This window comes from Panicum virgatum, chromosome 9K, assembly GCF_016808335.1.
Source record: "Panicum virgatum strain AP13 chromosome 9K, P.virgatum_v5, whole genome shotgun sequence".
In the NCBI taxonomy this organism is placed as follows: domain Eukaryota; kingdom Viridiplantae; phylum Streptophyta; class Magnoliopsida; order Poales; family Poaceae; genus Panicum; species Panicum virgatum.
The window spans coordinates 32,115,715-32,139,069 of NC_053144.1; the positions used below are offsets into that span (position 1 = coordinate 32,115,715).

Below are 23,355 nucleotides of genomic sequence, written 5' to 3' on the forward strand. Positions count from 1 at the left end.
GTGTTATCATGAGCCTTGCCGAACAGTGTGTCCGCCTAGGAAATGGAACTTGCCATCTACTGGTCTTTCTCCTTCACGTACCCATTGTTTGCTTGCCTCAAAATGTCTAGTCTGTCAATCATCCACTCTCTGATCGTAAACGATCATCTTTCCCTCTGCAAAAGGTCTTCTTGAATTCCCAGCCTTTCAAAGGAAAGGAAGGAGAATCGAGTACTACAGAAAGAAATATTGTATGGAACACATCATGTCATGACAACCAACCACGATTGTAGATACTGGAACCATATACTCTACATAGATCACAAGGGCAGTTGCATACATATACACAATCAGAGTCCAAGAAAGAGATTCTAACTCTCTTTATCTTGCTCTAAGCTTTTTACTATCTCCTCTGCAATTGGCTTGCAAGCGAGCGCGTGGTCAGACGGAGAGGGGCGGCAGGGAGCGGAGGGAGGCGAGGCACGAGCCGACCGAGACGAGCGGTGGTTGGGTGGAGGGAGGCAAGGCAGCCGGCAGGCAAAGAAGACGCGGCAGTGTAGGAAGGCAGGAAGAATAGATGAAGATGAAAAGAAAGGACGGGGCAGAGAAGTTTCGCAGAAGCCACACCATATGAAAGCGGAGATCAGAGATCAGACACTCAGTGAAAAAACAAGGTATCCTCGTCGTAAAAACAAGATCGAACGTAGTAGTTTTTTTTGTGGTCGTGAACGGCTGAGAGCTCGAGGAACCTCGCGCGGTTCATATATAGAAACAAAATGGGCAAACAATTTGAATCCGCCAAAATTACCAAAGCGACCACGCGCAAGTGGCCAGTGACTCGCTAGTCCACGCCACGACCCGGGACCGGGAATTACGCGATTGCCCGCTCACTAACCGTCGGGGCCCACAAGCAAAGCGCCCCACATGTCAGCACCCCAGCGGGATATATGTTTCTTGTCCATGTACTCCGGGCACCCGGGGCAGACGGATTTCACGTCCCACCTGAGAGCCCGGTGCTCCTGTCAGTGAGACGCACCCCGAAAGTATAGCCCACGGTGCACGCACCCAGCATTCACAGTTTCACACCACTAGTAAGGTGCCCGTGCTAACGACACGGGTAAATTTCAAACGTACACCAAAAAATACATGATCCATAGTCCAAACTGAGAAATATGTGTTTCACACAAAGGATAGAGTTATTATTTTGATTACACAAACACATCCATAGAGTAAAATTTCCTTCCTCCATTGGAATGTCCATATTGAGATGGTCACTAGCTGTGGCAGCATCCCTTCCAAGCATGCTGCAGCTTCTGCTTCCTCAACATCCCTGCAATGGGGCACAGAACACATCATCCAGTTAATTTTGGTTGCCCATCTCTTATCTGGGATGATACAAATAAGCACCGCTGCACCAGTATGTTCAATATAAGCACCATAAACATTAATATATAAAACATCCTCGTAAAAAGGGTACTATTGCTTGATAGTTAGCTTGCCCGTGCTAACGCTACGGGTGATACTTTCACGCCTATAGAAGTATAGATGATACTTTGAAATTATGTCATGATACTGCGGTGCACATGTCAGGATGAATGATTGCCGCAATGACGAACATTTCAGCAGGACGGTTTAAACAACCAAACTAACAACAAAACTATTCTACTATAGCTGTTTTTGTAGGGAAACGGGTAGGCTACGCTAGCATCACTACCGCATAAACCCAAGATACTTGCGAGTAGAAGATCATAGATCGTTACCACTAGACGCGCAGCGCAGCGGAAGAAGTCGCGCGTCGATGTAGAGGAAGTAGTCGATCACGTCCCACGAACCGAGCTCCTCGTACTTGATCCCAGCAACCGATCAGTGCAGCAGTCGCAGCAGCGCCTCCACGGAGTCCACACGTACGGGGATGAAATGCCGGGCGTCGGTGTGCTAGCACCGCACGCACGGCAAGGGCGGCGGCCGAGAGAGAGGGAGGGGCGGCGGCTAGGGAGGTGGCGCGGCTCAGGTCATCGCCCCCCTAGCCCCTCCCTCATATATATAGGGCATACTAATGGGCTTCTATCTCATAGGCCCATTAGTAACCCTAATCCCTCTTGGATCAATATCCACTTGGGCCTTTAAACCGTATTGTGATGATGGGCTCTTGGGCATATCACCAACAATCTCCCACTTGCACTAGAGACAATCATACATGCAAGCTTTCCAACATTCCAAACCCCTTAAGTGTGTGACCCGTTAGGTTCATGTGTAGGTGGTCGTGATCGGAAATCATTTCCGAATCACAAGTCAATAGCGGCACCTAGCAGGGCATAGTGACTCACAAATACACATAAAGATCATATCGGCCGAACCATAGATATACTCATACACCGATACCTTTGCCACACGATACCAGTCAAGCTCAAAGCGAGATGCGTGACACCTTTGTGATAGCTCGACCATTCTCTCGATCTAATAGTGGATTCTATTCATAACTAACCTTTAGTCATCATGATTAACTCTTTAATCACTTTGGCATGGCCATGCACTTTCAAATCCAACTATCTCGAGGGGCCCAGAGATATCTCTCCCGTTATCTAGGAGGGGCAAATTCCATCTTGATCCGCTCACATCCCATTCCATGTTTCATGACATACCTGTAAGCTGCTTTTGTAACTACCCAGTCACGGAGTAGCGTTTAGCAGCCCCAAGATGCACCACTACACACAGTGAGAAACAATGGCGATCTCAGGTCTAAGGATTCAGTAGGTATAACACTCAAGAACAACTGATGGCACATACAAAATAACAATCCCAACATTGTCTTGGAGTGGGTCAATCCAACACCATGTTCACCAACATGTGTCCACATCATTAATCCGATATCTCCATATCCATGATCCGTGAAACATGATCATCAATTAATGCATGTGCTAGTCTCAACGTCGTTGTTGTCCCACACAACGACATAAACTAGGGATAATTTAGAATCATATCATTTTCAACAAAGAGTTTCACGAACAAGTCACATACTTGATAATCAATGTAAAATAATCATCCATGGAACAAATAACAATTATTTATCATTACATAAACATACTCATGACACAAAATCTCCCACGCACACTAGAATCACTGATGTAAGTATCTAATACCCATAGATCTCATGTGCGTCTCATGCTTTGATTGTGGGAGAGGCTTCGTCAACGGATCAGCAACGTTTGAATCCGTGTGCACCTTGCAAACCTTCACATCACCTCTCTCAACAAAGTTACGGATGAGGTGATACTTTCGCAGTATATGTCTGGACTTCTTAGTTGTTCTAGGCTCCTTTGCTAGTGCAACGGCACCACTATTATCACAATAGAGGTCCACTGGACTGGACGCACTAGGAACAACACCCAAGTCAGAAACAAACTTTCTGATCCAAACAGCTTCTTTTGCAGCTTCGGAAGCTGCAATATACTCGGCCTCTGTCGTCGAATCAGCCACCGTATCTTGCTTGGAACTCTTCCAGCTCACTGCCCCACCATTGAGGCAGAAAACAAAACCGGATTGCGATTTGGAGTCATCTTTGTCTGTTTGAAAACTAGCATCGGTGTAACCCTTTACAAGGAGCTCATCTTCACCTCCAAATATTAGGAACATATCCTTAGTTCTTCTCAAGTACTTAAGGATACTCTTTACAATTGTCCAGTGAGGTTCACCGAAATCTGACTGATACCTGCTCGTAACACTTAGAGCAAAGGAAACATCTGGGCGCGTGCAAAGCATAGCATACATGATCGACCCTATGGCTGAAGCATAAGGAATCGTACTCATCCTCTTTTGCTCATCAGGTGTTGTAGCACACTGACTCTTGCTTAGAGTAATGCCATGTGACATTGGCAAGAAACCTTTCTTGGAATCTTGCATATTGAACCGATTCAGTATCTTGTCAATGTACGTGTCTTGGCTCAATCCAATTAGCCTTTTTGATCTATCTCTATAGATCCTAATACCCAGAATATAAGCCGCCTCTCCTAAATCCTTCATCGAAAAACTCTTTTTCAATGAGGTTTTAACGGCTTCAAACATTGGAATATCATTTCCGATCAGTAATATGTCATCCACATATAGGACCAGAAACACAAGTGCGCTCCCACTAGCCTTTTTGTAAACACAAGGCTCATCTTCATTCTTGATGAAGCCAAACCCTTTGACTACTTCATCAAAACGAATATTCCAACTCTGAGATGCTTGCTTCAATCCATAGATGGACCTCTGAAGCTTACATATTTTCCCAGCATTTTTAGGATCGACAAAACCTTCAGGCTGTGTCATATACACATCCTCACTTAGATGTCCATTAAGGAAAGCGGTTTTGACATCCATTTGCCATATCTCATAGTCATAATATGCGGCAATTGCTAGGAGAATCCGAACAGACTTTAGCATTGCGACGGGCGAAAAGGTTTCCTCATAGTCAACACCTTGAATTTGTCGGAAACCTTTCGCCACCAATCGTGCCTTATAGATGTGAACATTTCCATCCATGTCTAATTTTTTTTTAAAAATCCACTTACAGTCGACAGGTCTTACACTGTCAATCTGATCGACCAAGTTCCAAACTTGATTATCATGCATGGATTTTAACTCGGATTCCATGGCTTCAAGCCATTTGTCGGAGTCGGGTCCCATCATTGCTTCTTTGTAGGTCAAGGGCTCATCATTTTCCATCAATAATACATGGCGCTCCTTCGTAATGAGGAGGTTGAGCTTGTCAGTAGCGCGACATGCCCTTATAGACCTTCGTGGGGTTGGTGCCTCAACTACGGGTTGTGCAACATCTTGCACATCCCGTGGATCTTCAGTGGGTGCTGAAATAGTTTCGGGTGTTTCCTGAATTTCTTCAAGTTGCACCTTGCTCCCACTAAATCCTTTTGAGAGAAACTCCTTTTCTAAGAAAACACCATTGCGAGCGACAAACACTTTGCCTTCCGCCTTATTGTAAAAATAATATCCTTTGGTTTCCCTAGGATACCCCACAAAGAAACATTTGTCTGACTTTGGAGTGAGCTTATCTGACATCAAACGTTTGACATAAGCCTCACATCCCCAAACTTTGAGAAAAGATAATCCGGGACGCTTCCCAGTCCATATCTCATATGGTGTCTTCTCAACAGACTTACTTGGAACCCTGTTTAGTGTGAACGCAGCAGTTTCAAGATCATAACCCCAAAATGACAATGGAAGATCAGCTTGGCTCATCATGGACCTAACCATGTCCAACAAGGTTCGGTTCCTCCGTTCGGATACCCCATTCCATTGAGGCGTTTCGGGCGGAGTTAGCTGCGGAATAATTCCACATTGCTTCAAATGATCACCAAATTCAAGGCTCAAATATTCTCCTCCACGATCAGATCGCAGAAATTTAATTGTCTTGCCTAATTGATTTTGTACTTCATTCTGAAATTCTTTGAACTTTTCAAACGATTCAGACTTGTGCCTCATTAAGTAGATATAGCCATATCTACTAAAGTCATCAGTGAAAGTAATGAAGTACTGAAAACCACCTCTGGCTATTGAGCTCATTGGTCCACATACATCGGTATGTACAAGTCCCAACAAGTCACTCGCCCTCTCACTCTGACCAGTGAAAGGCGCTTTGGTCATCTTTCCAAGCAAACAAGACTCACATGTGTCAAATGATTCAAAATCAAATGAACTTAACAATCCATCTTTATGGAGTTGTTCAATGCGCTTCTCATTTATATGACCTAAGCGACAATGCCAAATAAAAGTGGGATTCAAATCATTTGGTCTAAGCCTCTTAGTATTAATGTTACAGACAGATTTATCCTCAAGATCAAGAACATATAATCCATTCACCAATGGACAATGAGCATAAAAAATACCATTGCAAAAGATAGAACAACGTTTGTTCTCAATTAGAATCTTAAAATCACCAACTTCTTCCAAACATGAAGAAGAAATAATGTTCTTGCTCAAAGCAGGAATGCAATAACAATTATTTAATTCCAAAACTAATCCGGAGGGTAGAGACAAGTGGTAGGTGCCGACCGCCAACACCGCAACCTTTGCGCCATTGCCGACCCGAACGTCCAACTCGCCTCTTGCAAATCTTCTAGTCTCACTTAGACCCTGCAACGATTTGCAAGTGTGAATCATCGATCCAGTATCAAATACCCATGATTCACTAGAAGATAATGCAATATTTATTTCTATAACATTTATACCTGAAGTGGAAGTCTCACTTCCCTTCTTCTTCTTCTTTTCTTCCAAGTACTTCTTGCAGTTCCTAGACCAATGTCCCTTTTCATGACAGTGGAAGCATTCATCTTCAGAAGTAGGGCCAGATTTGGCCTTAGGTGCTGGCTTTAGCTTAGAGCCCGAGGACTCACCACCGGAACTCTTTTCCTTGCCTTTACCTTTGGGATTAGGAGGCGTCCAACGCTTCCTCTTTTTGTTCCCCTTCTGAATCATCATCACATGATTGGGATTCTTCTTAATGCTCTCCTCTGCTGTTTTTAGCATCCCATGCAACTCACTCAATGTTTTATCCAAGCCATTCATCTGAAAGTTCATGATAAAAGGCTCATAGCTCGCCGGGAGCGACTGGAGAATAACATCAGTAGCCAAGTCTTGGTGAAGTTCAGAACCAAGTCTATCCAAAGTCTCAATGTAACCAATCATTTTGATCACATGAGGACTGACTGGGCTACCTTCTGCTAGCTTGCACGCAAACAAGGACTTTGAGATATTGAACCTCTCAGTCCTGGCTTGGTTCTGAAACATCCCACGCAGCCCCTCGATCATGGTATGAGCATCTGCATGCTCATACTGCTTCTGCAGATCAGGGGACATGGTGGCGAGCATCAGACAGCTGACATCAAGTGAGTCATTGCAGTGCTTCTCATAAGCTCTGCGATCAGCAGCAGTTGCATTGTCAGGGAGATCATCAGGATATGGCTGCTCAAGAACATACTCCTTTTTCTCTTGTCTGAGAACAATTCTCAGATTGCGGTACCAATCAATAAAGTTTGTTCCATTGAACTTTTCTTTCTCAAGAACAAAACGCAAATTGAAAGCGGAATTGTTACTGGCAGACATGATCTACAACATTAAAGTAAAGCAAGATTTCAGCACTAAGTTTATGTAAAGACTTTCATTAACTGATTTAATAAAAGACAACCTACTATATCAAAGTCATCTTCCCTCTAATGACATATAGTAGTTCAAGATCCATAATCACTAAAATTCTAGTGAGCTTTAGCATCACGGCTAGAAAAGTAGTGATACAGGTAAGTAACAAATTAATAATCACATCTCTATGCGACTCTTGTTTGTTGGGTGGCATCCAATGCCCCGGCCCCAACCCTATGCCTTAAAGCCCAAAACTGTTTTGATAGCTTTGCTGAGTAAACCAATACTATGCTTGTGAATGTCCGACATCCACCCTATACAAAAGTGATAGCTGAGGGTACTCTACTTTGGTAAACCTACCACACAACAATCAAAATTTATAGGTGCAGCTATTGGTAAAAGGCATCAAAAACTCAAACTTTTCTGAGGGAAGCTATTCTATCATGATTAAAGCATCCACCATATGTAAAAGTATGAAAGAATAGTATGACAGGAAAATAAACATCACAGGCATATAATCATATTATATTGTGAATAGTATGGCCTCTTGCATCACAATGGGCTCCATCGCCATGGCTCCAAGGTGACCTCCATTGCCATGCGTCCTGTCTTGTGGTGATCATCATCGCCATCATGATTGAAACCTCCATGAAAAGATACTAAGCTACTACATCTAATAGCTAGTGAAATAATTACATGAGGATTCAAACATCACAAGTCGACACGCAGGTCGTTATACAATAATGGTGCAACCTCAACCCGGTTGTGTTAACTTGCGACATGCAGGCCGCACAAATCATCACATAGATCATCACATGACATTGAGGCCATACCATTCACATCACACGCTGCAAAAACAAGTTAGGCGTACGACGTGTTCTACCAAAGTAGCGCTTGGGAAGCCGCTACAGCGAGAAAGCAACGGCGGTCCCATCTATGGAATCCCTATGAAAATCTCATCAGAGTGATCGCATCACCTCAAATCCGAGCCATTCATAATGCCTCAATTTTCACTAGGTCAATCACCTTGACCGTGCAAACTTTGCACTTGAGAAGACTGCATCTACACATGACCTTGATCTGTTGGTTCAATCTGCTGACTATGCACACAGTTAGTCCCGATGGTGATTCCAGCCGGTAGGGACATGTCGTATGCATAACAGAAAAAGAACACAAACTAATCTTTTGTCACATGCCGCGCAATCAACTATAACAACATATCACCTATATGCAAAAGATCCAGACCAAAAACTACGCAAGATGGCTCTGGTACCACTGTAGAGAAACGGGTAGGCTATGCTAGCATCACTACCGCATAAACCCAAGATACTTGCGAGTAGAAGATCATAGATCGTTACCACTAGACGCGCAGCGCAGCGGAAGAAGTCGCGCGTCGATGTAGAGGAAGTAGTCGATCACGTCCCACGAACCGAGCTCCTCGTACTTGATCCCAGCAGCCGATCAGCGCAGCAGTCGCAGCAGCGCCTCCACGGAGTCCACACGTACGGGGATGAAACGCCGGGCGTCGGTGTGCTAGCACCGCACGCACGGCAAGGGCGGCGGCCGAGAGAGAGGGAGGGACGGCGGCTAGGGAGGTGGCGCGGCTCAGGTCATCACCCTCCTAGCCCCTCCCTCATATATATAGGGCATACTAATGGGCTTCTATCTCATAGGCCCATTAGTAACCCTAATCCCTCTTGGATCCATATCCACTTGGGTCTTTAAACCGTATTGTGATGATGGGCTCTTGGGCATATCACCAACAGTTTTTCACAAACCAAATATCCAACCCTTAATCTCTATATGCATTTGTAAAGTTTTTCATGCAAATTGGTACCATTAAGATCTATATTTGATCATATTTTTTCCAGATCAAGATCCCCAAGGCCGTTGTTTGTTAAAAAAACTAAAAGTTGGTGGTATGTGGCTTGCGTATTGTGGTGTAGAAGAGGTTGGGTTCTACCAATCTGATTTAAAAACCACCCCATTTATTAGCATTTTGACGCTGAATCCACAATCTGAAGCTAAAAAAAATATAGTTTCTGAGTTGCTCAGCTCCAATCACATTCAAATAGGTCTGACGTGTTTTTACCCATTTAAAACTGAAAAAATGCTCTACTTTCCTGACAAAACAAGAGACATAGGTATTCATTGCTCACCAGCATGTATATTGATCAAACAGTACACAAAAATTCTACATATATGTCAATAACATCCATATCGGAATGGAATTATCTGGGAATCAGCATAAATGAACCTAATGCCCTTCGGTGGGTAAATCTTTTAGCCACTAAAACAGCACAGTTCAGTCCTGTAAAGCAAGGAAAGAAATTATTGAGATCACTGTAACTACAGCTCTGCTATAATCTATTACTCTATTACAAAAAGTAAAATGATTAATTCAGGAAAGCTATGAACAACTCGTGTATGTAACTGAACATGCTTCAATTATCATCACAAAGCAGAAGAGAGATCTCAATAGTGTTGTACTTGTTGACATTGCTTATGCAAGCATCTTTTGTCTCGGGTCATGTACTCTGAGCTTTGAAGGCCACTGAAGGCCCACCTTCACAGCCTTCCCAACATCTGTTTGGCATTGCTCTGCAGAACCATCCACAATGAGGAGGTACTTAGGGACACATAATGCAATTTAACATTTCATTCAAATGCAAAGGCAAGTATTACAAAGTGGCTTCAAATGTATGCACAATTTGGGGAGATTAATTTTTGGATCAGCCAAACAATTCAAAGGACATGGAAACATATATAGAGTTTTTTTTTCCAAAATTACAATATCTCTCATCCTTTAGACATCCTGAAATTCTACTCAGCTTGCATAAACACAATTCAAGGCTTAGGATGTGGCTGAGAATTTTCATAACCTGACCAAATCCAAAAAAATAACCAGCATCACACTTCTCAATAAAGCATGCATAAAACATTAAAAAATAGCTATGCTTCTTCACCATAGAGCAGCCACATGTAGTTCCACTACTGACTAACAGGGCGGAATCTGAACGGTTTTAGGATACTAATAAATCAACGTTTAGGCACTCCTCAAATGCAGGATAAAGATTGTATTTAGGATACAAGAAGCATGTATTTATCCATGCTATAAAGGTATTGCAGTTGCAAAAGTCAGCAAGTTATGAGCAGGATGACATTAAGTTTAATCATTTTGATCACTTAAGATTCTACCAACCATTAATCATTCAGAATTCAGCAAAGTAATACATGTAAATTTTTTACCATGAACCATCACCCGAAGTAATACAAAGTTGTTGATCGAACACAATGATATCAATACCATAAAAAACATTGGCATGAAATATAATTTGCAGCAGCGCATGGCATGATATAGCAAAGGCAATTTGGGGGAATAGATGCTCACCTTGTGTGTTTGCTAGTTTATTGTGGATATATCCTCCTCCATTCGAAAGCATAACTCAGCTCTGATTTTTCTCCTGGAAATTTGATTGTTCTATATCCTTCACATGGATTTCCTCTGCAAACATTTGGAACAAGGGGTATGAATATGCCTTCAAAATATCAAAGCAGAGGCCGCCAAAGGTGCACCAAAATCTTTGCATTTCCCTGAAAGCATGTAGCTAGGTTATTCTCTTGTCTTTGAAACACTGAATAACGCAATTATGCTGCCTTGAATTGTTCAGTATCTCTGTATAATTTTTAAGTTTATCGGAGTATAAAATAGCAAGCCTTCGGTGAAGTGGTGAAATTGGGGAAAAAAATCAATGAAGCAATCAGCAGCACAAGTGCCAGATTCATTTTTAAGCAATTCAGAGCTATGAACTATTGCAAAGCTTAACCGAGATGTATAATACCAAGTTACACAGAGTACATGAACAAAAAAACGGAACCAAAAGAAAGGAAAAGGGAAGAGCTCACCGAGGCAGCAGCAAGCTTGTTGAGCTGCATCACTGGTGAGTCCGACAGTAACTGCTGCGAAGCCAATCAACCCACCCTGCTAACATCAAAGCACCACTGATCTCAACAAATCTGACCCTGTCAACACCAGAAGCATGAAACACAGCTGTCTAAGCAAAACCTTCCGATGGGTCGCTTGTGGCGAGTAGGTGAAATCGTTGATGAGCAGCGAGATGACCACTGAAATCTTCTCGTGCTCCCCAGCAGTTGCGAGCTGCTTCACGATCCCCTCAATCTGTACAAGATCACACGACAACAAAAATTACACCTTAAATCCCTTGCGATTGTTCGAAAACCATGGCCCGAGGAATTGAAACCCCTGACCTCAAGCACAGCGTTCTTCCGCTTCTCGTAGAGCTTGTTGGAGAGGTTCCGCAGCATGGCGCCATGGATGACGCAGAGCGCGTCTGTGACCATCGCTGGAGAATCCTCCCTGAAGATCCCCCTCCCCCGCCGTTGCTACAGCCTCCCGATCGCCGCATCGGCCGCACCCCCACCCCACGGACCACGAAGCCCGAGCCAACCCTAACCCGACGTACGGGCCAAGCTCCAAGGCGATGAGAACAGGACCACGACCAACCGGAAGAACGCTTCGTCGATGCAGATCCAGTCAAAGGGAGGCGTAGATCCGGTGAGGGAGAGGGCGGAGAAGACGACCTAGGTTTCGGGGCTGAGGGAGAGAGCAATGCAGGTCGGAGCGCGTGGTGTCAGCCGGCACGGGCGAGTGCGCGGCGGTGGCCTACGCGGGTGAGCGGTGGCGGCATGCGCGGGCGTGCGGGCGAGGGTGGGCGAAGGCCGGACCCAGCAGGCGGTGGAGGCGGCGCGCGGGTGGAGGCCGGAGACGGCGCGCGTCCAGGTGGCGGCGGCCGGATCCAGCAGGCGGCGGAGTGCGGCCGAAGCCCGCAGGGTGCGCGCGTCCCGGCGGCGACAGGAGCTTGCAGGCGGTGCGAGGGCGGAGGCCGTAGACGGCGCGCGTCCAGGCGGCGGCGGCGGCAGGGCAGGGCAGCCTAGGAGGGGATAGGAGCACCGATTTGGAGGAAAAATGAAAATTGAGTAGCGCCTGGGGTTCGAACCTGGGCGGCTGCCGTGCGCAAGCGAGGGGTTGCGCGCGCCTGGAGGAGAGATGGCCGGATGAGCGTTGAAGCCGCGGATCCATATAACATGGACCCTTGGATCGCGTTGAAGCTTTGCTAGAGGCAGTCTGGGCCATCGATTTCAATGGAGTGAACAATCTGGGTACAATTTCTTTGGTTGGCTCCTTCCTGACTCTCAGCGTGGGACACTTTTATGGGTGGCTGTAGAATAATTCATTCGGTGTTTTAGGGGATGGACTCGCGCCGCTCCCCCCACGCTAGAGCGCTAGTACGAGAGAAAAGGATAGCAGTGGCCATTAAAGCTAAGGAAAAAGGTCAAAAAAAAAAAGCTGCTTCCGCTTCGATTCCGTTGAGCCTCGCTTTCGATCTAAACCCTCGCCGCCGCTGGAGCTCGCACGAGATGGGCGCGCTAGGTTTTCGGCGACCTCTGCCGCTGCTGCTGGCGCTGCTCGCCGCGTCGGTGGAGGCGCGCTTCGTGGTGGAGAAGAACAGCCTGATGGTCACGTCGCCGACGTCGCTGCGGGGGCGCCGCGACAGCGCCATCGGCAACTTCGGCATCCCGCAGTACGGCGGGAGCATGGCGGGCGCCGTCGTCTACCCCAAGGGCAACGCCAACGCCTGCGACGATTTCGACGGCAAGCACCCCTTCCGTGCCAAGCCCGGCGCGATGCCAACCTTCGTCCTCGTCGACCGCGGGGGTGAGCGCCCCGGTCCCTCGATTTCTCTGTCCTTGCGCGGTGCGCTCTGTTGTGTAGTCGTGCTTTGAGACATGGAGCGGGGGAGATTGCGACGTAGCTGCAGATTAATTGGTTAATTTGCCAGCAACGGGGTATAAAAGGTGGTGGCTACTTTACCATGTTGTAAGCATTCTGTCTGGCAAGGAAGTTAGCACCGCTATAAATAGTAACACGGAATTCGGTTTTGATCATCTCCATTTTGTTATTAAACAAGTAAATCAGTGGATCATCCATGTATTGGCTATTGAGTATGGGCTGCTGTAGCCACAATGCCTAAATTGGTGGTTTGGGCTGATTATGTCAATTTGTATGGAGGTTTATGCTGCTACTGAATAAACTGAATGATGATGTGATGCATTAGTCTAAGTATGAGTGAAGAGCGCTGCAATCCATGTTGGCATGTTGCTGAATTGGCCTTTGTATGCTACGATTGTTGTTTTCCAATGCCAACTGAACTGAATGGACTATTGATTCTCTGGCATATTTTGGCAAATGTTTCTATTGTACAAATTCTGCCATGTTTGACTCTGATCCATCTGACTCTCTAACTACATTAGCTGTTGCTTCGATCCTTCTTAGTAACTTATTAAATTGCCACATGGGTTTTCTCCTCTCCCTCTCTTAATTTTTAGGTTGTGGTAGGTTGGGACGACTCGTTAAGTGGTTAGTGATATACTCATATAATGCTCTTTCCAGATACTGTGCTGATCATGATGATTTCTTCTTCATTATAATTCAATATATGTCCTGGCCAACTTTGATAGCTGAAATTATATTTATGGCCTTAATATTGACATATTGTAGTCCATCAGTCCATGCCCTACCTTATTGTGGTGCTAACTTCTGTCTCCATCCATAAAAAAAAATCATTCTGCTCCAAATTGTAAACTCTTAAGTAACTGTCTTACTGTCATAAAGTTATACATCTTCTGCCCTACCACAGATTATTTGTGAACTCGGTTGGTTGTGCGGGTTGTGTGTTGACTGTGTTCTTTTGAGATCTTATTCCTGTGGGCAACCAATTGTATTGCACAATATAAATTGCACCACCATATATGTTTTCTCAAGCATCATGATAACCTACTCCTCCACATATGTTTTCCAGATTGCCTATTTGCGAAAAAGGTTTGGAATGCGCAAAATGCTGGTGCCTCTGCAGTACTTGTAGTTGATGACAAGGATGAACCATTGATAACAATGGATTTACCTCGGGAAGATGATGAGGCTGCAAAGTATATACAGAACATAACCATTCCTTCTGCACTAATAGATAAAAAATTTGGTGAGCAGCTGAAGAAGGCTGTTAAAGATGGAGAACTGGTTAATGTGAATCTTGATTGGAGGGAGGCTGTTCCACATCCAGATGATCGTGTTGAGTATGAGTTATGGACGAACAGCAATGATGAATGTGGACCTAAATGTGATATGCTGATGAATTTTCTGAAAGAATTTAAAGGAGCTGCTCAACTACTTGAGAAAGGCGGCTATAGCCAGTTCACACCCCATTATATTACTTGGTACTGCCCTCAAGCATTTGTGATCAGTAAACAATGCAAGTCCCAATGCATAAACCATGGGAGATACTGCGCACCTGATCCGGAACAAGATTTTAGCTCAGGCTATGAAGGAAAGGATGTGGTGGTAGAGAACCTCAGACAGTTATGCGTGTATAAAGTTGCAAATGAACATAAGAAACCATGGGTCTGGTGGGATTATGTCACTGATTTTCACATAAGGTGCCCAATGAAGGAGAAGAAATACAACAAAAAATGTGCTGAAACTGTCATCAAATCACTAGGTTTGCTCTCTGTTTTTTCCCTTATTGAAGAATCCACATTATACTTGGTTGCAAGTTTTTAACATGCTTGAATCACCTGCTAGTCTCTATTTACTACACACTTAAAATAGTGTACTAATGAACACAGTTCATAGCATGACAAATCATCGAACATGCAACTTGCAGATGTAATGGTTCTACTACTTCAGCATACTGTAATTGCATTAATGTTTTTACACTTGAAACAGGTCTGGATGTGAAGAAGGTTGATAAGTGCATGGGAGACCCAAATGCTGATTCTGACCACCCATTGCTTAAAATGGAGCAAGATGCTCAGGTATGCTCAGGTTAAATGACTTACTATTACATAATTTGTTTTTTTTGGGACATACTATTACATAATTTGTTGTGAATTTTTATTTGTAAAGTAAAGCAACATAGAGTTTTTATTTTGTGAATAGTCAATGCCGTCTATTTTCATTGAACATTTACCTTATCAATTATATATGGGTTGATTTGTGCTGTTATGTTCCGTAGATTGGGAAAGGTTCAAGAGGAGATGTTACTATATTGCCTACTCTTGTTGTGAACAACCGACAATATCGAGGTATAAATTCCATAGCAATTATTACAAATTTACATTTATTCTGTATGGTTTTAACCTTAAAAAGGAATACAGGGAAGCTTGAGAGGAAAGCTGTCCTCAAAGCTATTTGTGCTGGTTTTGAGGAAACTACTGAACCAAATGTTTGCCTCAGTGATGGTAAGAACAAATAAATTATTCAACCCAAAATCTACCATGAGCAGGTCTTATTATGTACAGGCTACTGATTCTTGAGCTGTTTCAAAACAGATATAGAAACTAATGAGTGCCTGAATGACAATGGGGGTTGCTGGCGAGACAAGGCTGCTAATGTAACAGCCTGCAGGGTATGTGTGCATGACTAGAAGATATTCATTGACTTTGCTGTCTGAATAGTTCTTCAATTTGCTCACTTCGGTGTCAATTCATATCCAGGACACTTTCCGTGGCAGAGTGTGTGAATGCCCCATGTTCAATGGTGTACAGTTCAAAGGCGATGGCTACAGCAATTGTGAACGTAATATCTTCTGTTCTCATTGCTCACGTCGTAACTTTGACTTGTTTAACAATATAACCTCGGTATCAGCTATATTAACAGCTTGCATATAGGAATTGACATTTTGAAAGAAAAAGCTTACAGCGTAAAATTGTGTTAGCTTTGACACCCAAGAAATGTGGAGGATTTGTTTTTGTTTGAGATGGTAAACCATCATCAATAGGACATCTAAATCTGCTAAACACCATATTAAGTAGGATTTGTTTTCTTTGGGAAGATGTTCCTTTCACCCTGTTATGTACCATATAGCATAATGGAGTAAAACTCCCTTCATTCCAAATTGTAGTTCGTTTTGGTTGCTAAAATGACCTAAAATTTGGAACAGAGGGAGTACCATAGAAGGGATGCTAGATGTCAGCAACTTGAAGAGAAGTGTGGTCAAGTAAAGGGAAAACATTAGACTTGGAGGGAATTATCTCATGCATAAGTTGTTCCATTTAAATAGAGAGCACCTCCTAAAAATTTGAAGAGTTGGCGGCAGAAAAGTGTTTGGACTTGGAAGTGTCTGTTCCACTCGCTAGCTTCGTTTTCCTTAGTGTATCCAGATAGTCCAGACAAATCTGCATGGTTATGTCCACACTCGAGGTGATGCATGTAAACAGGTCAAATGGGATCCAGTAACACCGATAAGAAACTTACAATTGCACTATTGATTAGGTTCACAAAAATATTTGTTTTGTACTAATGGTCTATTGAGCAGTATACTGTTTTCAAATCGTCTAGTTGGACCTAGTCACCATTTGACCGATCCGACGACTAGTCGCGATTAGTTGTTGATCAGGCCGAATAGTCGAGCCTAGTCGGTCCTAGTCGTATGTATAGCCGTCCTATGTATATCAGGACCGATATGATATATATGCTATATAGTACTTAATATAAAGCACGCATGAAGACAACAATGATGGTCAATTTTTCACTTGTGAGATGATTTGTGCACTGCCCAGAACTCGGTATCCCTATCGGATGATGAGTAGACACTAGAGCAGGGTAGGGGAGAACATATAAAGCAGAGCTCGAGCATGAGTAGATAGTGGAGCAAGGGAGGGGAGAACACAGAACAGAAGCATGGCACCTATACTGTCGGACGAAGAGGAGCTCATCTTTAGGTGCTGCTGGTGGTGCCAGCCTTGGGGAATGCCGGCACCCAAGGCCTAGTGGAGGCAGAGGTGGACACGCCCAAGGCCTGGTGGAGGCGGAGGTAGAGTCAGGCAGCGGAAGGAAGAGGGTCGCCGGTTCCTACCGCGAGTTCCTGGGCAGCAGGCCAGCAGCTGTGCCATTGGACGTGCAGCAGGCGGCGACGAACCATGGGGCGGTGTGATTTTGGGCGGGGCAGCGTGATTTTGGGCGGGGGCGGCATGATTTTGGCGGGCATGTCGGGCAGCGCGTGTTTTGGAGGGTGGATGGCAGCTGCTGTGTGTCTCCTCTATGGCTTTACATACCATAAACCTAATGTGCCACCTCGCCAGCCCACTACCGACCAAGGCCCATAACTCAAACATCCAAGTAAACAATTCTGAGTCTGATCATTTTCTTACCTGATTGGTATGACTAATAGTGATTAGGCGATGACTAGTCGGACAACTAGAAAACTAGTCACTCAAACCTACTCGGTGTCCCTTATCGAGGTCAATGGACCGATAAGCCCGACTAATCGCGATTAGTTGGACGACTAGATAACAATTGGCAGTAACAGTTTTTATCATTGTAATTCTGGAATTGAATTGTGTTTTAGTATTCTGAACTTGCACAGCTTGTATGCTGTTGCCTTCTTCTGATTTTGGAATATGCATGCCTTTTACAGCACTCCGAAACATGCACAGGTTTGTTAGACAATTTATATAAGAAGTTTATAATGATTATCTATGTTTCTTGTAGCTGCTGGGCCGGGAAAATGCTTGATAAACCATGGAGGGTGTTGGCATGAAACTCGCAATGGAAAAACATTCTCTGCTTGTCAGGTACGTCTTGAGCTTATTAAGGGGCCGTTTGGATCCTCTCATTTTGGAGGAATTGAAATCTACTTAATAAACTAGTATATTTGGCTTAGAATTTGACATTCCACCACTTTCCAAAGTTTAGATATAAGCCTATCCTAAATTCATAGGGTGGGAGTTGGAAATTGATTCTATACACCATCAAGCTATGTTTCTGTTCTGTAACTTATAGCACACTCTTTGGCTCACTCCTCTATAGTAGAAATATAGCACATAAGTATCTCCCTCATATGGCCAACAATAGTATACAAATATTCCATATATAATCATATTAGCTTAATAGATGTGTGCCTAAATTATGATTATTAGAATGGAATTCAATTCCAAGGTTCCAAACGGGGCCTAATGGACATTGATCTGTTATTGCATTAATAAAAATTCTCTTTAAAAAAATCTTTCCAGGAATCTGGAGATGGGAAATGCCAGTGTCCAGCTGGTTTCCGAGGGGACGGTGTTAAAAAGTGTGAAGGTGCTGTGCCTACTACTATAAGTTGCCTCTGCAGCAACTTTTTCATCCCTTTCTTATGGTTCTAATGACTAATGATAGTTATTTTGGTGATCCTAAAAATTCTTTCATTATTGTGCTAGTGACATTATATGGTTTCTGTGATCTAACAGTTATCTGCTTTTGTAAATGTATACATAAAACTAGGAAGTATGCATTGGTAGATATATGCTTATTAAGTATTTGACTTGTTTTGTTTCAAAGATCTGCAACAGCAGACTTGTTATCTTTCAAAACATTTTCTGCAATATCGTGCACTTGTTGTTTCATCATGGAATGACGAGTCAATGCCTTCTTTTTTCTTGACACGATCCTCCTATAATTGTGAATCCATCCATCTAATTAGCACTAGTAACAAGCTATCCTTAGGGTGGTAGGGGCATTGGGTGCAATATTTTGTCTTGAGAAACCAAAGCACAAAATATCTGCACCCTAAACCAACTTGCTACTCATCCATTTTCGATTTCTGGCAATATTTATTTTGTTAATGAAGTATATATTTGGTGCAGTGCAAAATATACAATATGCCTTAAACCATATTTTCTTTTCATTCACCTTTACAGACATTGATGAGTGCAAGGAGCGAAAAGCTTGTCAGTGTCCTGAATGCAACTGCAGAGATACATGGGGTGGCTATGACTGTACTTGCAGCGGCGACCTTTTATACATCAAAGACCATGACACATGCATAAGTAATTTCCAACTCAATTGATATTTTTTACTGATCTTTACTGTATCAGTTAACTGTTATATGGATGGCTAATCTGTAGACAAGACAGCAGTTCAGGCTAAAGCAGCATGGGCTGCAGTGTGGGGTATCTTGATAGTTATCGTTGTTGTGGCTGCGGGAAGTTACATTGTGTACAAATACAGACTAAGGGTAAGCTACAACATGCACAGCCATGCTTTCGTTCTTACAGTTTCATTGTGACCTTGTTTAACGATGAATGGTTTTACTACATTTGAGCCTGTTCCTGACATAGGAGTAGCTCTATTCATTAATAGATTCCATTTCCTAAATGTGCACCCTTTTAGGTTGATTGATTGTCCCTTTTATGTTGAGAAGATGCTTAGATTTGTGCTTTCATGTGTAGACATATCCGGCTAGTCAAATTTACATGCAAAATTGGTACATCCATAATTAATTTGATCTATAAATCTGTGCTATTTTACCATCAGTTAGGATTTGACCAATGCTGCATCTAAAACACAATGATGGAAGTAAGACCTCACACATGGCTGCAAAATAGATGTCTCTGGTTGCTACTGTTTGTCATTCACTTCCTTGTACTTGGTCTGCAGAAATTTTAGTCAGTTTTACTTTACCACGTTTTCACCTTCAAATTAGTCAGTTTTGCTTTACCATGTGTCGCCCTGTTCATCGGTTTCACGAAACCGGCTGCCGGACCGTGCCCAAACCGATTAGAACTGCCGTCATGCATGTCTAACACGGGTTGGATCAGAACCACTCTAAACCCGGAGAAAACAGGGTCCCATTAACCGGTTTGCAGGTTTACCCGAGAAACCCGTCCAACCTGGTGACGAAGAAACCACCATTCCACCAATCGTTCCATTCCCTCCATTCTCTATAATATTCTGGCGCTGGCAAGCCACGAAGGCATGAACCATGCTTGCCTTCCCTTCCCTCGGTCTATTTGACTATTTCTCATCGATTTGGCTCCGGCGGAGGATGCAGAGCAGTAAGCCATCGCGGCGGAGCTTCTGTCCGGCCGGCTGCGGCAGCGCGTCGCCGCCTACAAGCACATCAATCATGTTCTAGGAGTCTGACGCGATGGGCTCTGCAACCTCGAGCTCTTCACGCTCTCTTCATCGCGCCACCGCGGCAAGTGTAGTCACAGTCGACCTGGCCGTTCGTTGCGAGCGCCGTTGCCTTGCCAAGGAAGATGACGCCTCTCCAATCTCGAGCGCTGTTGCCTTGTAAAGGAAGATGACGCCTCTGTAGTCTCAAGTTTCCTCTCGACTCTCTTATCGCTCACGCTATACTTCACGAAGCCACCTTGCGCCGACAACCAGGGTGCTCACGTGTACGTCCAACCCGTGTTAACCGCTTGGACCAGCCAGCCCAACCCAGCCCAGTATAGTTTTCAAGCTGTCACCAACCCATGTAAAACCAAACCGCACCAGACCGGTATGTTTTTGTTGGCTTGGGCTGGAAACAAACCGGAGACCGTTAAAACCGGACCATGAACAGGTCGAACCATGTGTCCATGTAACACATGCCACTCTTGCTTGTTATACATGCATAGTTGTATGTGGTTGTGACAAGCCACTCCTTGGAATTACTGTCTAGAAAGTTCAGTTGCAATTTCATAATTTTTCTTCTTTGTGTCACAACAAATACATTTTACCTTTTCCCACTCTCATGCTGCTTGCTAAACCTGGAAGACTGAGAACTAGTGGTGTTCTTCATAGAGTTTATGAAATTCTTCTGATAAGAAGGCAGAAATGCTGTGCCATTATTCATAAATCATATATCTTGATTTTGTACCTGGTTACAAGCTGCATGTTTCAATACTATGGGCGGTATTACTTTATCACGCACACATTTCCAACCAAAGGATCTTATTTAATGTACATATCAAATGTGACAGCTTTGTGTGCTAATTTTGTGCTTCTTAGTTCCCAATTGAATGGTCGTGAGTACAGTTGTGCCAGTATGTTAAAAGTATTTTCTTTCTGTTGAATTGTAGTTCGTAAATTAATTGATAAAATATTTTACTACTGATGATTCATGGTATTCTAAAGTTACTCCAACTTCATTTTTGTTTCTCTCGTTTTTACTCACCAGTGCAAACTGATTAACTGAATTCCATTTGTTTGTTCTTTCAGTCATACATGGACTCTGAGATCAGAGCTATCATGGCACAATATATGCCACTGGACAATCAAGGAGAGATTCCAAATCATACACACGAAGAAGATCGTTCATAAAAAAGTCTGCTTTACTTGCACACACTGTTGCTTTGTAGGCCCATATGACCAAATTGACAGCAAGGTGGAGATGTGATGTTTGAGCAGTGACAACGTGCACAAACTGATTATGCAGGTGATAATGGTTTGACTTGGAGTGAATGTTGATCTTATTTGCCTGCTAATTTATTGGGAGCAGTTGCATCTTGTATGTCATTGTAAGCTCCATTTGTGCGTGTACATCTGTAGGTTTTTGTTGTGCAGTTCAGTATTCATAGATTTTTAGCCTATGGATGTGTTGTTGGCTTGTTGCTGATCCATGCAATAGTAGCTTCGAGTTTCCACGCAATGGCGCACGGGAAGGCTCTTTGGACAACCATTTTTATTGGATATAACATTACAATAGTATCTCAAGAGGTGATGCATGTAACCATTTTGTTTTTTTTGCCAAAAATTTGTTTGATTCCTTGTGTCTTCTATATCATTAAGAATGGGATTGGAAAAAAAAAAATGCACGGTGTAGTCGTTTAGAGCAACTCCAGCAGAGTGCTTATTCTAGCTCTTACTCAAGATCTACGGACCTAGGGCAAAAAAACTTATTCCAATAGGATCTCTATCCAAGGTCCTAAGCTAGGGATGCCCCTATATTCACCCTCCCAACCCCTTCTTCCGCAGGTGCCTGGGGAGTCCCCTACTCTGCGCTCTTCGCTTTTTCCGCCATGTCCCCTCAAGCGCCTCCACGCGATGGTGCTCCTCCTGCACCGCCCCCCTTCCCTTCCGCCTGTCTCCTCTGCCGCTTTCCTCGCAGCTACTCTCTCTGCACTACCATAGCAACTCGCCCTCCTTTGCATCGACAAGGTCCCCACGACCGCTTGTGCTCGCTCCTCCCTCTCAGCACGGCCATCGCAGCTCGCGCTCCTCTGCACCGGTGAGGTCCCCACGGCCACCTCCGCACACTCCTCCCTCTGCGCAACACCACCGCAGCTCGCCCTATGCACCTCCTCTCTGCACTGCCATCGCAGCTCGTGCTCCTCTGCGCCGATGAGGTCCCCACGGCCACCTCCGCACACTCCTCCCTCTACGCATCACCACCGCAGCTCGCCCTCTGCACCGCCGCCGGCCTAACCTCACATCGCCTTCGGCCATAGGTTCTTGGCTCCGGCTGGAACCTTCCTCTCCGACTAGGGGCTCCTGTTGGTGGTGTGGTGGCGGGGGATGATAGGCGGGGCAGGAGAAGGGCCGGCCTCGGCGGGCGCGAACATCGACGCCTGCGAGGAGGCCGTCGTGCTCGGGGCGGGCAGTGACACTTCGCGGCGGATGAGGACGGGGTTGGCAGCGCTAGAGAGGACGGGGTCACCTATGGCCATGGCGGAGGCAAGCGTGACCTCCGCCCGACGTGCTGCTGCGAGGTCATCCTTATCGTGGAGCTTGAGCAGGTTGCGGAGGTTGCACGACCCCGCCGGCAATGACAGCCCAACCGCACCGAGCTGGTCCGCCAGCAGGAGATGCTTCAGATGGTGTCGGGAATAAGAGGGAAAAATAGAAAATGAAAAATATCTGACAAGTGGGTCCTACATATCAGAAAAAAGTAGCGGCTAGGATTAGGGGGTATTGCTAGAGTTGATAGTAGAAATCACGGCTTAGAAAGTAGGGACTTTAAGGCCTATTCTTGGAGTTGCTCTTAGTGGGTCAATGTTCTACAATTTCATGCAGCCTGTCGCGAAAATGGCGAACACATCATTGTAATGCTTCTTTCGGAGATCAATTTGCTCGTGCCCCTGCACACAGGCTATTTGCTTCAGGGCGGCGGCTGCATATAGATCCCAGTGCAGGTTAGTCTGGGCGTTCGGTTTAACCGAACCGAACCGATCGATTACTACAAAAACTAGGAACCGATCTATATGCAGCCGCCTCATAACAGGTTAGTAAAATTTGGATATGAAGAAACAGGAACCGATCAGTTCCTACAAAAACTAGGAACAGAACTAAACATCCCGCCTCATAACAGGTTACCACAAATCATCAGAAAAAATCAAAGTAGAAGCACAAATCTAAAAAAATGGAATCATGTCATTCCTTTACAGATGAATCAAAGATAAAAAAACTGAAATCAACCCAAATAA

General features: G+C 44.4%; 2 protein-coding genes across 8 annotated transcripts; one reads left to right on the forward strand and one right to left on the reverse strand.

The window, feature by feature from the left end:
* Positions 1 to 1,110: 1,110 nt before the first annotated feature.
* LOC120651265 (protein VAC14 homolog) lies at positions 1,111 to 12,146 on the reverse strand. 7 transcript variants are annotated; one of them, XM_039928725.1, is made up of 6 exons: positions 11,380 to 12,146; positions 11,177 to 11,290; positions 11,017 to 11,092; positions 10,502 to 10,704; positions 9,601 to 9,711; positions 1,111 to 1,309 (listed from the first exon to the last, which is right to left on the reverse strand). In XM_039928725.1, the coding sequence occupies exons 1-4, from the start codon at positions 11,470 to 11,472 to the stop codon at positions 10,652 to 10,654; spliced, it is 336 nt and encodes a 111-aa protein (XP_039784659.1). In that variant the 5' UTR covers positions 11,473 to 12,146; the 3' UTR covers positions 1,111 to 1,309; positions 9,601 to 9,711; positions 10,502 to 10,651. The 7 variants fall into 7 exon arrangements, with proteins under 7 accessions (XP_039784659.1, XP_039784655.1, XP_039784653.1 ...); XM_039928721.1 differs by having other exon boundaries at positions 10,502 to 10,615; positions 11,017 to 11,095; positions 11,380 to 12,078; XM_039928719.1 differs by having other exon boundaries at positions 1,113 to 1,309; positions 9,270 to 9,711; positions 10,502 to 10,615; positions 11,017 to 11,095; positions 11,380 to 12,078.
* A 237-nt stretch (positions 12,147 to 12,383) lies between these two features.
* LOC120651264 (vacuolar-sorting receptor 3-like) lies at positions 12,384 to 21,674 on the forward strand. The gene is made up of 12 exons (XM_039928718.1): positions 12,384 to 12,847; positions 13,992 to 14,684; positions 14,912 to 15,000; positions 15,201 to 15,270; positions 15,343 to 15,426; positions 15,517 to 15,593; positions 15,682 to 15,763; positions 17,678 to 17,760; positions 18,199 to 18,265; positions 18,865 to 18,993; positions 19,072 to 19,181; positions 21,152 to 21,674. The coding sequence occupies exons 1-12, from the start codon at positions 12,550 to 12,552 to the stop codon at positions 21,251 to 21,253; spliced, it is 1,884 nt and encodes a 627-aa protein (XP_039784652.1). The 5' UTR covers positions 12,384 to 12,549; the 3' UTR covers positions 21,254 to 21,674.
* The last annotated feature ends 1,681 nt before the right edge of the window (positions 21,675 to 23,355 follow it).